A 13,220-nucleotide genomic window follows, 5' to 3' on the forward strand; every position below is an offset into this window, starting at 1 on the left:
GCATCCAGATGAGGGCACACTCTAACACTGATGTGCACGACCCCCACCAAATGTTTTCAGGGATTTCTTGTCCACCTTGACAGTTGCTGACACAGTTGCACATGTATCTTATTTGGGGCCAGTTTTCATTCTGTTAAATATACTTTAATTTTTATGATCTAGTTAGTTTCAGAAGCATATTGAAATTAATAAAGTGAGATAGTGTAATGAAGGGTATAGTGCAACCCAGTACACACTAATTGCTACTACAATTAATTACCATCATCGTTCTCATGCTAAATTTACCAAGTAAAATTAGTCTACTGATATGATGCTAAGTAATGAAAATGCTTTCTTCTTTGTCAGTGAACTTCATTTAAAAGAAGTCAAGGTCTAATGGGGGATTCAGCTCATTGGTGGTATGCTCGCCTAGAATGCATGAGAGTATATCAGTGGAATAATACAGTTATGATAATGAAGAATGATATGGTGCATAAAATGGCAGGGGTTCTAATTCTGTTTTTACCCTTTCCCTCCCTGGTCTAACATCCTTAATTTCTTTCCTAGACATTTAATTTTGGCATCCTAGGTGTGGTTTGTGGGTCTGTTATGGTAGAGGTGATAGCTGTTAAGTATCTCAATCAGAACAATGCAACAAGTGAACAGGTCACACATTATTTCAGATCAGGAAATTGTTGGTAACTGGCAAGCTGAATGTTGAAGTTAAGACAGCAATTAGACTAGTAAAAGTGAATCACTTTTAAATATACAATTCTGCAGAAAGGGAGTACCAGCATAGGGAAAGACAAAAATGACTGGTAACACTAATTTGGCCCAAGATAGTGGTTTGGTTTTTTTGTTTTATTGGTTGTTTTTTTTTTTTTTTTTCCTAAAGATAGTGGTTTTTAAAGTCCCAAATGTTAAGAGCACTGGCTACTCTTCCCAGCACCCACATGGAAGCTCACATCCATCTCTGGGGTCCAATGTCCTCTTCTGGTGTGCAGATGTACATGCAGGCAAAGCATCCATATACATACATACATACATACATACATACATAAACCTTTTTAAAATGTTTAGTCCTGATTGAGAGAAATTCCTGTCTTTACACAGGCTGAAACTTGTCCCTTCTCAAGTTCCCCATGTCATTGGTTTAGGGCACAAAGCCTAGTGTAATAAATTTGGGGTTTGAGACTCCTTTCTTTCTCTGCCAATGGGCTCAGTCACACAGCCTGGACTTTGTACCTCGGAGACAAGCAGGCACCAGCTGCCAGTTAGGGAAGATGAGTTCTGACTCCTGCTGCTGCTCTGTAACTAAGTGCTAGGCGCATCTTACACTGAAAACGACCATAACAATTGACTCTTACAATTGTTATGAATCAGCTTTCACGGTGAGACAGTTGCTCCTTTCTCTCTCTCTCTCTCTCTCTCTCTCTCGCTCTCTCGCTCACTCGCTCTTGGCAGGGTTTCTCTAGCTTTGGAGCCTGTCCTGGAACTAGCTCTTGTAGACTAGGTTGGCCTCAAACTCACAGAGATCCACCTGCCTCTGCCTCCTGAGTGCTAGGATTAAAGGTGTGCACCACCACCACCCAGCCCCAGTTGCTTCTTTTCTATATTCCCTGGTAAGCTGAGAATAAAGTCAAACCCAATTTAGAATTTCTTACATGTAAGCCTGTTATTAAACAGTTCCTCGGGTGGAAATTCCTAGAGTTGAGGTAAATTACACCTGTAATCTTTGGAAGATTTCTTGCCTAGAATTCACATATGTATCTTCATGGTCTGATTTAAAATGATACAAAGACACAATATAGAAAACTATGGCTTATATAATGTTTTCCAGATCTAGGCAAAGATGACTTATATAAAAAAGAACTTTTACTACATTCACCATGTGTATGAAATGGCCACATGTATATTGCCACTTTTAGACTGTTGACTGAAACATGACAAGATTTATGTTGATAACAGGTGTGTAAGTAAATGAAATAATTGAGAAAAATCTGTAGACACCTGTGGCCCCTTCTCCCATTTGCCTGTGAAATACATTCTGCAGTGGCACATGGTGTGCAGAATTTTTAGGAGTACCTTCTGCAACTGTACCGTGGAATGTTTTTTTTGTTTTGTTTTGTTTCTTGGTTTTTGTTGTGTTTTGTTTTTTGGATTTTTGGTTTTTTGACACAGGGTTTCTCTGTAGCTTTTGGTTCCTGTCCTGGAACTAGCTCTTGTAGACTAGGTTGGCCTCAAACTCACAGAGATCCACCTGCCTCTGCCTCCCAAGTGCTGGGATTAAAGGTGTGCGCCACTACCACCCGGCTTGTACCGTGGAATGGAATGGAGAGAGAAAGTCATGTCAGTGACAGCTTCTGCAAGAATGACCTTTCAGGGTTGTCCTAAACCGGGCTAAAATGAGGGGTCAGAACTTCACACTGTGTGTGTGTGTGTGTGTGTGTGTGTGTGTGTGTGTGTGTGTGTGTGTTTGTGTGTGTGTGTGTGTGTGCACGTGCGTGCATGTCTACATATGTGCACTGTGGAAGCCTGAGCTTGACTTTGGTGTCTTCCTTGATCACTTTCTCCTCTATTTACGTAGACAGGGTCTCTTGCTGAACCTGAAGCTCACTGTGGCAGTATCCATAGCATGCTTTTTCAGGTTTCCTTTGCTCCTGCTGTCCCTAGTGTAGGGATTACAGCACCTACTTTGCTTTTTCAGGTTCCCTCTGTTCCTGCCACCCCTAGTGTAGGGATTATAGCACCTACTTTGCTTTTTGTAGGGGTGCTGGACGTCCAAAATTCATTCCTCTTGCTTGCATGACAAATAGTATCCGCTGAGTTATCTTCCAGCCCAGGCTTTATCCTTCTGGTCATCAGTCACTGAACAGGCTTCAATGGGAGGAGCTTCCTCTTTGGTGAGTTCTGAGATGACCTCTTCCTGACAGAAGTTTCCAGCAGCTGGGTCTAAATGGGGCAGCGTTAGTACCTGCTTGCCTTCAAAGAATGAAAACCCCAAACTAAAATTGAATCCTAAGTTTGAGTACTTTTTTTGTAGATGAAAGAAATCTTTTGTTAAAGTAGACATGTAGGTAGTGTAACCACTTTGGTATTCACGCATTCCCTAAAGTCGCTGCTTCTGAGCATCCTAGAGATATTCAGATCTTCCCAGTGGTTCTTAGGACCGCTCAGATCTACCTGTGGCAAGGACAACCAGGTTTCAATTCCCAGCAACCACATGGTGGCTCACAACCATCTGTAATGAGGTCTGGTGCCTTCTTCTGGCCTGCAGGAATATATACAGACAGAATATTGTATACATAATAAGTAAATAAATAAATATTTAAAAAAAAAAAGAGTGGTGTTCTGAGATCAATCCCCAGAATCCACATGGTAGAAACAGAGTACTGATCTCCAAATATGTACTATATACACACAATAAATAAATACATATAATTTTTTTAAAAACTTTTAAAAATCAGTATAAATATTTTTGAATTTTTAAGATGAATTTTTCTATTTTGTAGTATAAGTTTTAAGTGCTACTTTGAGCTATGACAGTGATGACTAATGAGCAGTTCTCCCACTCTAGCTTTCGTAGGCTGCCTGGCAATGGAAGCAGTGTGTGTGTAAGGTGTTCCATGTGATGATATACATTTGCATTGTGAAATGGGTTCTTCTGAGTTAATTAACATAGGAGCAATAGCGGTGACCTGTGGCTGTTCAGTCACTGCTAACTCGTGGACTCATAACTGTGACTTTGACATGTGAATCCATATTCTATTTAAATTTTAAAGAATGTTTATGTGTGGATGATTTTTCTGAGTGTACGTCTGTGTACTGTGTGTATGCCTGGTGCCTCCCGATGCCAGAAGAAGGTATCGGATCCTCTGGAACTGGAGTTACAGATGGTTGATTATAAGCCACTATGTGGGTGCTGGGAATCAAATGTGGGTCCTCTGGAAGAAAGAGAAGCCAGTAAATCACCCTCTTAATCACTAAGCTAGGTACCTCTCTAGCCCCTGAGTTCACATTCTTAATTTGATGCTAGATATCTTTTTTTGTTTATTTTATTTTTTATTTATTTTGCCTATATGTCTTACCTTGGGATTTTTGGGCTGAGTTTCTGCCTTTGAACCAATACTTTAAAAAACTCAGCTACTAAAAAGTTTCTGGGGGCAGGTGAGGTAGCTCAGTAGGTGAAGGCACTTGTTATCATGCCTGATGACCTGAGTTTCACCCCATGACCCACATAGGAGATATGTGCCCACATACACAAAATATTTAAGGAAATGTAGTTAAAGAAAACTTCTGGGCCTTTCAGATATCTTAGCAGGTAAAGGACCTGTGTTCAAACCTAACAGCCTAAGTTCAGTCTCCAGGCCCCACATGGTATAAGGAGAGAACCAACTCCTGCAGGTTGTCCTCTGCCTTCACACATGGGCTGTGGCACCTAAATAAAACGTATGGCATATAAATAAATAAATTAGTGTGATGGAAAAATACAGAGAAGAGTTTCTAAGCCTCTTTTCCAGGCTAATCTTAATATCGTTTTCAAAAAAAATGAAATATATGTAGTTAGTAATCACATTAATAAAACATTTTGGATTAAAAACAAATTTATATATTGGTGCATATTTGATGTTTTGCTTTCAGTGGATTTTAAGATGAATTTGCTTATGAATTACTGTTTTATGATTGAGGTTGGATCTCCTCCGGTGGCTAAGATCTTTTATCTTGAGCCATCAGAGTTAAAGGTCAAGGTGTCTTTGAACAGTAAGTAGAGAGGAGCACATCCACAGCCCTTCTCTTCTTTAACTTACTCAAGTAATTAAATTAAAATTAAATGGTCTGAGATTTTTTTTTTTTTTTTTTTTGGTTTTTCGAGACGGTTTCTCTGTGGCTTTGGAGCCTGTCCTGGAACTAGCTCTGTAGACCAGGCTGGGCTCGAACTCACAGAGATCCGCCTGCCTCTGCCTCCCGAGTGCTGGGATTAAAGGCGTGCGCCACCATCGCCCGGCTTGGTCTGAGATTTTTAACCAGATCTAGAGTTCTGGGGCTTTAAATTATTGTGCTTGAGGGAAGGGGGAAATTGGTTCTAATAAAAATAAATTTTAAAAATCTAGGATTCCAGGTGGTGGTAGCTCATGCCTTTAATCCGAGCACTCGGGAGGCAGAGACAGGATCTCTGTGAGTTTGAGCCTGGTCTACAAAGCGAGTTTCAGGATAGGCTTCAAAGCTTCAGAGAATCCCTGTCTTTTTGTTGGCCTCGAACTCACAGAGATCCTTTCCTCTGCAAGAATCCCTGTCTTGAAAACCAAAAAAAATCTAGGTTTCCTTCTCACCTATAAAATTAACATAAAAGCTGTTTTTTAAAAGATCATAGCAGAAGCCGGGCGATGGTGGTGCACGCCTTTAATCCCAGCACTCGGGAGGCAGAGGCAGGCGGATCTCTGTGAGTTCGAGACCAGCCTGGTCTACAGAGCTAGTTCCAGGACAGGCTCCAAAGCCACAGAGAAACCCTGTCTCGAAAAACAATAAATAAATGAATGAATGAATGAATGAATGAATGAATAAATAAATAAATAAATGAAAGATCATAGCATATGTGTTTTGGGGAAAAAAATGTATCAAGGATTTACCTAGTCAGCAATTATTTAAATTGACTGTTTGCTTAATCTCCTTAGGACAAGTAGCTTGAAGCTGGAAGGTATAAAGAAATTATGGGGCAAAGAGGGCTATCTCCCCAAAAAGGAGAGCGCAACTGGTGATAAAATGGAAGTGTCGCATGCTCCTGGGGAGAGTACAACAATGGAGAATGTCAGCCAGGCCACAGCCAGAAAGGACCAAGCTCAAGGCCTCACCCAATCTACAGAGGAGAAAGAAAAGCAGTTGTTGGCATCCTCACTGTTTGTTGGGCTTGAACCAGAAAATACAATCAATTTGGTAAGTTGTCTGTTACATTCCTGTAAGGATCTCTGCTCTCTGCTGGTAGCAAAAACTGGATTTCATCTGTACATGGTGTGAGGGAAATGCCTCCTACAGCTCTCACAGCCGTCATCTCTCAGATCTAGAGCTCAGTGACATAGTTTTGGTTTTTTAATTTTATTTATTTATTATGTATACAGTATTCTGCAGGTATGTATGCCTGCAGGTCAGTAGAGAGCACCAGATCTCATTATAGATGGTTGTGAGCCATCACGTGGTTGCTGGGAATTGAACTCAGGACTTCTGGAAGCTGAGCCATCTCTCTAGCCCCAGTGACATAGTTTTTATACCACTGAGGTGACGGCATCCAATCCCCTTGAGTAAGTTATTCTCTGAAGTCTAGTCTGCTCACACAAGTCCAGGGTCCACATAAATTATCAGGAATGACCAGGGTGAATGACAGAATTCTCTGAGGGCAAGGGGAGTGATTGGAGATTGTCAGTAATAGTGGTCTGTCTGTGGGCTCTGCTTGCATAGACCTGATCAGACTGTTCTTCACTTAGGTTAGTGGTGGCAAATTCTATGGAATGGTTTTCTTCTGTATTTTCTGGTCAGCCTCTGATTTTTGTTATTGAGGTAAAACCAATTTTTCTTCTTTGCTTACTAACAAAGATCATGAAATCAAATTATTATAGATTATTAAAATACAGTTTGGGTCCCCTTTGTAGTCAGGGTAACTTAGGAGTCTATAATACAGCTCTGGAAACAAAAACAAATCTAGGTTGTCCAATTTTATAATGTAAAGAATACCAAACAACATTTTTTAAAACTACTACAACTGAGTTCTGACCTTATTTCCTTTTCTAAGTTTATGGTATGTATGTATGTATGTATTTATTTATTTATTTATTTTTTGTTTTTTGAGACAGGGTTTCTCTGTGGCTTTGGAGCCTGTCCTGGAACTAGCTCTGTAGACCAGGCTGGTCTCGAACTCACAGAGATCTGCCTGCCTCTGCCTCCCGAGTGCTGGGATTAAAGGCGTGCGCCACCATTGCCCGGCAAGTTTATAGTTTTTAAAAGTTTTTGTTTTTGTTTTTTCAAGACATGGTTTCTCTGTGTGACTATCCTGGCTGTCTCTGTAGACCAGGCTAGCCTCGAACTCAGAGATCTGCGTGCCTTTGCCTCCCTAGTACTGGGATTAAATGCAAGCACCATCATGCCTGGCAGTTTATGTTTTTTAAGTTAGAAGTGAAATTTAGCTGATACCTTTAAGAATTTTAGGGTTTTACATTTTATTTATCTGAGTTTTGCCAATCTTTGCTTTACAGATTCTTAGTGTTGATATATTGTTCATTTGAGATTATAGAAGATATTTAAAGCTCATGATTAGTAAAATAGTTTCTTCTTATATTTTATTATTGCAGTTGGGAAAAGCAGACCTCGTGTCTCACAAGTTCAGGAGGAAATCAAAATTCAAGGTCTCCCAAAATGACAAGATACCCAGTGCTCATAACCCTGCCTCCTCCACCCTCAGCTCTGTATCAGCTGTGGCCCGTGGGGATGATGACTGTCTGAGTGCTTTGAATAGAGGGGACACTGAACTCAGTGCAGAGCTCTTGGGTTCTGGGTCTTCGTCAGAGCTGTCCTCAGTTGAAAAACTCTCAAGTGTCAGCTCGCCTGCGCCTTCTTTGTTTGCTGATGACAACATGGAAGTTTTCCAGCCCTCTTCATCCTCCACAGCTTCAGCTGCAGCCTCTCTGTTAGAAGAAACTCCAGAGCGTGGGCATTCAAGCCTCATGGAAATCTGTAGTAATGACACGGTGTCAGTGTCTTCTTACAAAATTTGGAAGGATGATTGTTTATTGGTGGTCTGGGCAGTCACTAGTAAGACTGATTCAGAGGTGACAAATGCTAAGTTAGAAATTTTTCCTGTGGAAAACTTCAAGGTAAGACAATGCTAATTTATCTTTTCTCCCTTAAGTAAATGACACTTACTTAGTGTTTCTGCCTTTGCCTCCGGCACCTTATGAATTTGTTCCACATTCTTTCTTCTTTAAATCAGGGCTCAGGATACACTAACTACTCTAAAGAAACAAAGGAAGCCCAGTAGTGCTGTGTTTGAGAGGCCATAGATGTGTAAAGTGAGTCTCTGTGGAGCATAGTGAGGAATGCACCTTTAAATCCAGCACTCAGGAACAGAGGAAGGATCCTGTGAGTTCCTGGACAGCCAGAGCTAAAAAGTGAGACCTTGTCTCAAAACCCAAAAAACAAACAAAAAAAGAATATAGGCTTCTTTTTTTTTTCTGGTTTTTTTGAGACAGGGTTTCTCTGTAGCTTTGGTGCCTGTCCTGGAACTAGCTCTTGTAGACCAGGCTGGCCTCGAACTCACAGAGATCCGCCTGCCTTTGCCTCCCGAGTGCTGGGATTAAAGGCGTGCGCCACCACCGCCCTGCGAATATAGGCTTCTTATACTACTTTGGTTTTTAACCTTGCTACTGTGCCTTACTTGCCATGTTACATGGTCAGTTTCTTAAATGTTTTTGCCTGTTTCTTCCTGTTGAAAGCAAGGATATTAACGTTATGTTCCTGTAAAGAATTGACTAGTTGCCTGGGCAGTGGTGGCACACATCTTTAATCCCAACACTTGGGAGGCAGAGACAGGCGGAACTCTGTGAATTCAAGACCAGCCTGGTTACAGAGCTGGTTCCAGGACAGGCTCCAGAGCCACAAAGAGAAGAAATCCTGTCTTGAAAAACCAAAAAAAAAAAAAAAAAAAAAAAAAACAGAATTGGCTAGTTGATATCTGTAAAATGCTTTTAACATTAAATGCATATCCTTTGTTCTTTGTGTTTCCTGATTTTATTCTATGATCTCTACTCATGTGTTCCCTAAGGGCTACATTTGCTCTTGTCATATTCACTGAAATTAACTTTTCAGATTATTTAACAGAACCAAATAGAGCATTAAAAAAATATTAAGGGGTAAACATTTCTCCATGTGATTTTTTTTATTCTATGCTCGGTACTTGGGCATCATTCTCTTCCATAGCCCCGAAAGGGAGCTATGGCAACTTCTCAAAGTTCCTTTGTCTGCATTGTTGTAAGTGTTCTCGGCACAGTTATGACATTTGACAGGTATGTGTCAGAAGGATAACCACTTCTTTCTGTGAGCTACATACAGTTTGTTGAATGAATTATTGTATGGTCCATTGCCCAGGGCAAGAATTCTTGAATACATATTAAAAAACAAAGAAATGTGTCTGATTCTACCAGTACAGCTTGAGTGGGGATGGAGAGAGAGAATGGAAGGCAGCTGTAGGATTGTTATAGATCTTCTAGGTTAAGAGTCTAGTGGTAGCCGAGCAGTGGTGGTGCATGCCTTTAATCCCAGCACTCAGGAGGCAGAAGCAGGAGGATCTCTGTGAATTTGCGGATAGTCTGGTCAGTTCCAGGACAGTGGAGGGGGGGGGGGGGTGCTACACTCAGAAACCCTGTCTCAAAAAAAAAAGGGAGGAGCTATGGAAGAATGCTTGCTTAGTGCACAGACACTGCTTCCCGAGTGCTGGGATTAAAGGCATGCGCCACCACAGCCTGGCTGTTTAGTGAATATTTGTATGTTGTTTCCATAATGTCATTTGTTAATTTCCCACATTAGTGTACTTTATTACTTTATCACTTAAATAGAAGTTTGCTATCCGTATAACATTATAATGATGCTTTCCTCGGTATTTTTATTACTTTAATTTACAGATCATTGAGCAACCTGGATGCTGTTTGCCTGGGATGGAAAGCTCCACATCTTTTCAGTATGGTGTGCAGATGGAAAGCCCTTCTGTAGAGGGGACTCTCTGTGGTGTTATAAATTACCAGATGATGGATGCACATTCTCTTCAGTTGGAATTTTCCATGAACTTATCATTATTAGATTTTATTAGGTAAATATCTTCTGGCATGTTTAAGTTATTCAACCATTATACCCTATCCCCCTTTTTTCTTTCTAACTAGAGACACTATGTTAGCTATTAGGAAATATAAGAATTAAATTATTAGGGGCTGGAGAGATGACTCAGCATCTAAGAGCACTGACTGCTCTTCCAGAGGTCCTGAGTTCAATTTCTATCACCCACATGGTGTCTTACAACCATCCGTAATGAGATCTGGTGCCCTCTTTTAGCCTGCAGGGATACATGCAGACAGAATGCTGTGTACATAATAAATAACTCTTTAAAATAAAGAATAAGTATTATACAGACTTGGGTACAGAGATGACTCATTGACTTCCAAGGCTTCCAGAGGACTAGAGTTGGGTTCCTAGCACCTGCACCAGTGGCTTACAACTGCTTGTAACTCCAGCTTCAGAGGATCCGACACCACATCACTCCGGTGTCTGTGGAGTTCTTGCATACACACGCACATGCTCACACACAAACATGTACTATATACACATAAATAATATTTTTAAAACCTAGGGAGGTTGTTTGTTTGGTTTGGTTTTTAGAGACAGGGTTTCTTTGTGTAGCTCTGGCAGTCCTGGAACTCACTTTGTAGAGCAGGCTGTCTTTGAACTCACAGAGATCCAACTGCCTCTGCCTCCCTAGTGCTGGGATTAAAGGCGTGCGCCACCAATGTCCAGTTTAAAAACCTTGTATTCTTATAAATCAGGCATGGTGGTTCATGCTTATAATCCCAGCAGTTAGGAAGCTGAGGCGGGAGGATTGCCACCTGCTTAAGCATAGTGAGTTCTAGGCCAGCCTGGGCCACAATTTAAGTCTCAGCCCCTTTCCACCCTTATTTCATAATTTGAAGAAGCATAATATATATATATAAAACACAGTTTAGTACATAATAAATTCTGTATCTTTAAATGTAGGGTTTTTATACAATCAATATGTACTTAACACAGAAATTCAAATGTTATAAGAATATAAATAGAATATAAAAGTTAGCTGGGTGGTGGTGGCACACACCTGTAATCCCAGCACTCCCGAGTCAGAGGCAAGCCTGGTCTACAAGAACTAGTTCTAGAACAGGCTCCAAAAAACAAAAATAAATAAGTAAATAAAATAGAGACTATAAAAGTTGTCTATAACTCATCCCCTAAATGTTTTTTGCATTCATAGAATTATTTCAATGTGTGTGTGTGTGTGTGTGTGTGTGTGTGTGTGTGTTGACAGAGTCTTAAGTTCTTTGGCTAATTTATTTAAAGTTCTTTATATTTATTATCTTGTATATGACTTTGGCAGAAATTTCATTATTCCCCAAATCCAAAGTGTGTGTGTGTATGATAGAATAGTTTATATTTGAGAATTTGTGAAGTTGTTTGGTGAAATCCTGTTGGAGGGATTAATATCTAAAAAGAGACAAAATTGAATGAATTCTTGAAAGGAAAAGTTCAATTTAGTATCTTCTGCTATAGTAACTTCATCAGGTTGGAAGATAATACTCAGTATTCTAATCATACCTGCTCTAAAAGCACAAAGCTCTTGGAACTCAAATTTATCATGACTATATTTAATTTCCATGAGTCATATAGAATGTGTTTGTTCAGCATTGTTGTGTTCTTAACAACATAAACTAATTTTTAAAATTATTTTCAGGCCATTAAAGATCTCAACTGAAGACTTTGGCAAACTCTGGTTGGCCTTAGCAAATGATGTGAAGCAAACTATAAAAATATCAGAGCCTCAAGTTGCCTTGGCTTCTGTCCTAACAGAACTGCAGCAGAAGCTGGGACTTCATGTCATTGACGTCGTAGGTGTGTAGAATTACAAAAGGCAGCCCCATGTGAATATGGATTTTCTTTCAGGTGTCATGCTTCTTAGAGTTATGCTTCTTATCACATGTATCTTTAAGACAAGTGTCTTAAAGTGTCCAGACTGTATTAAAGAATATTTGATTTAAAAAATTACGGTGTATAATTAACTATCACTTAGCTTCTGTTTTTCTTTTTAACACTTTAAACATTTCTCCATTTGTGTGGAGTAGGCCTCAAATCCAACCAGAAAGTGGTTGATGACTCTCAAAATAGTTATGTCTCTGTTGGATCAGACAGCACCTCTAGCCTGGAAGATCAATATTGTCATAAGCAGTGTCAACACCAGGTGAGACCATGGACACCTTTTCTCCCCAGCATCCTGCTGGGCCTCTTTTAACACATTGGTTGCTAACCACCGGGGAGGAAGCTTCCAGAGCAGCTTCAGCCTTGTCAGTGTGTGACATCCAAAGGGTGTTGTGTCTTCAGTAATAGTCTTGCTGCCTAGTTACAGTGAGTCATAAGAAGCAATGTTACCAACCTCCATTGCTTTGGGGGCCTCTGGAGCCTCCTGGTCTGCAGCTGCTGTGCTAATAATATTCTACTCCTGCAGCTGGGTTTAGAACCATGTGGTGTCTAGCAATAGAATTCTCTATCTTTGCAGGATACCTCTGTTACAGGTTTTAAGAAAATTATCATGTCAGGCATGGTGGTGCACTCCTTTAATCCCAGTGTGGGGAGGGGGTGTAGTCCAGCCTGGTCTACAGAGCTGGTTTCAGGACAGCCAGCATGCTCACACAGAAAGGAGGGAAAGAAGAGAGAGAGAGAAAAAGGAAAATTGTATCTTTTAGTTTGCCTATAAAGCAGTAGGTTTCAATGTGGTCTTTTCCTTGTAACATTAATTTTGGTTAACCTTAGTCATTCTGACTGGGGTAAGATAAAACCTGAAAGTAGTTTTAATTGACGACTAAAGATACTGAACTTTTATATATACATATGTATTTCTCAGCCATATGTATTTCTTTTTATGAGGACTCCATTTAGTTCTGTGTTCCAATTTTTAATTGGTTTGTCTTGATCCATTTTGTTTTGTTTTTTGTGTATTCTAGAAAGCAGCAGTGTCCAGATAGGATTTTTTTTTTTTTTTTTTCGAGACAGGGTTTCTCTGTGGTTTTGGAGCCTGTCCTGGAACTAGCTCTTATAGACCAGGCTGATCTCGAACTCACAGATATCCGCCTGCCTCTGCCTCCCGAGTGCTGGGATTAAAGGCGTGCGCCACCACCGCCCGGCTCAGATAGGATTTTTTTTAACCTATTCTATAGACTGCCTCTTCACTCGATTGATGATGTTCTTTGCTGTAAAGAAGCTTTTAATTTTTTTTTTTAATGATTTGATAAAGTTTTTATAGTAACAGAACAAAGAAAGTCATAAATCAAGGCACTTTTCAAATACATTGGTGAAAGTGGTAGGTAGGTCTGTTACAGCAAAACAGGGAAAACTCTGCTGTAGGCCTCAGCTAAGAATCTGACAGCATTCGTAGTCCTTTGTCTGCTTGGAAACCAAGGGGATTTTTGGAC

The 13,220-nt window shown here is 40.2% G+C and overlaps 1 protein-coding gene across 2 annotated transcripts in view; it reads left to right on the forward strand.

Moving 5' to 3' along the window:
- Ap4e1 (adaptor related protein complex 4 subunit epsilon 1) overlaps positions 1 to 13,220 on the forward strand; it is a 52,596-nt gene that overhangs the window by 36,464 nt on the left and 2,912 nt on the right. For both annotated transcript variants that reach the window (XM_041678952.1, XM_041678953.1), the window contains 4 exons: positions 5,652 to 5,910; positions 7,317 to 7,838; positions 9,642 to 9,826; positions 11,489 to 11,646. In XM_041678952.1, the coding sequence (XP_041534886.1) occupies positions 5,652 to 5,910; positions 7,317 to 7,838; positions 9,642 to 9,826; positions 11,489 to 11,646 (1,124 nt within the window). The remainder of the gene's footprint in view (positions 1 to 5,651; positions 5,911 to 7,316; positions 7,839 to 9,641; positions 9,827 to 11,488; positions 11,647 to 13,220) is intronic.

The sequence above is a fragment of the Microtus oregoni genome, unplaced genomic scaffold, assembly GCF_018167655.1.
Source record: "Microtus oregoni isolate MIOR12 unplaced genomic scaffold, Mior012 000031F_ref0000149, whole genome shotgun sequence".
Taxonomy (NCBI): Eukaryota; Metazoa; Chordata; class Mammalia; order Rodentia; family Cricetidae; genus Microtus; species Microtus oregoni.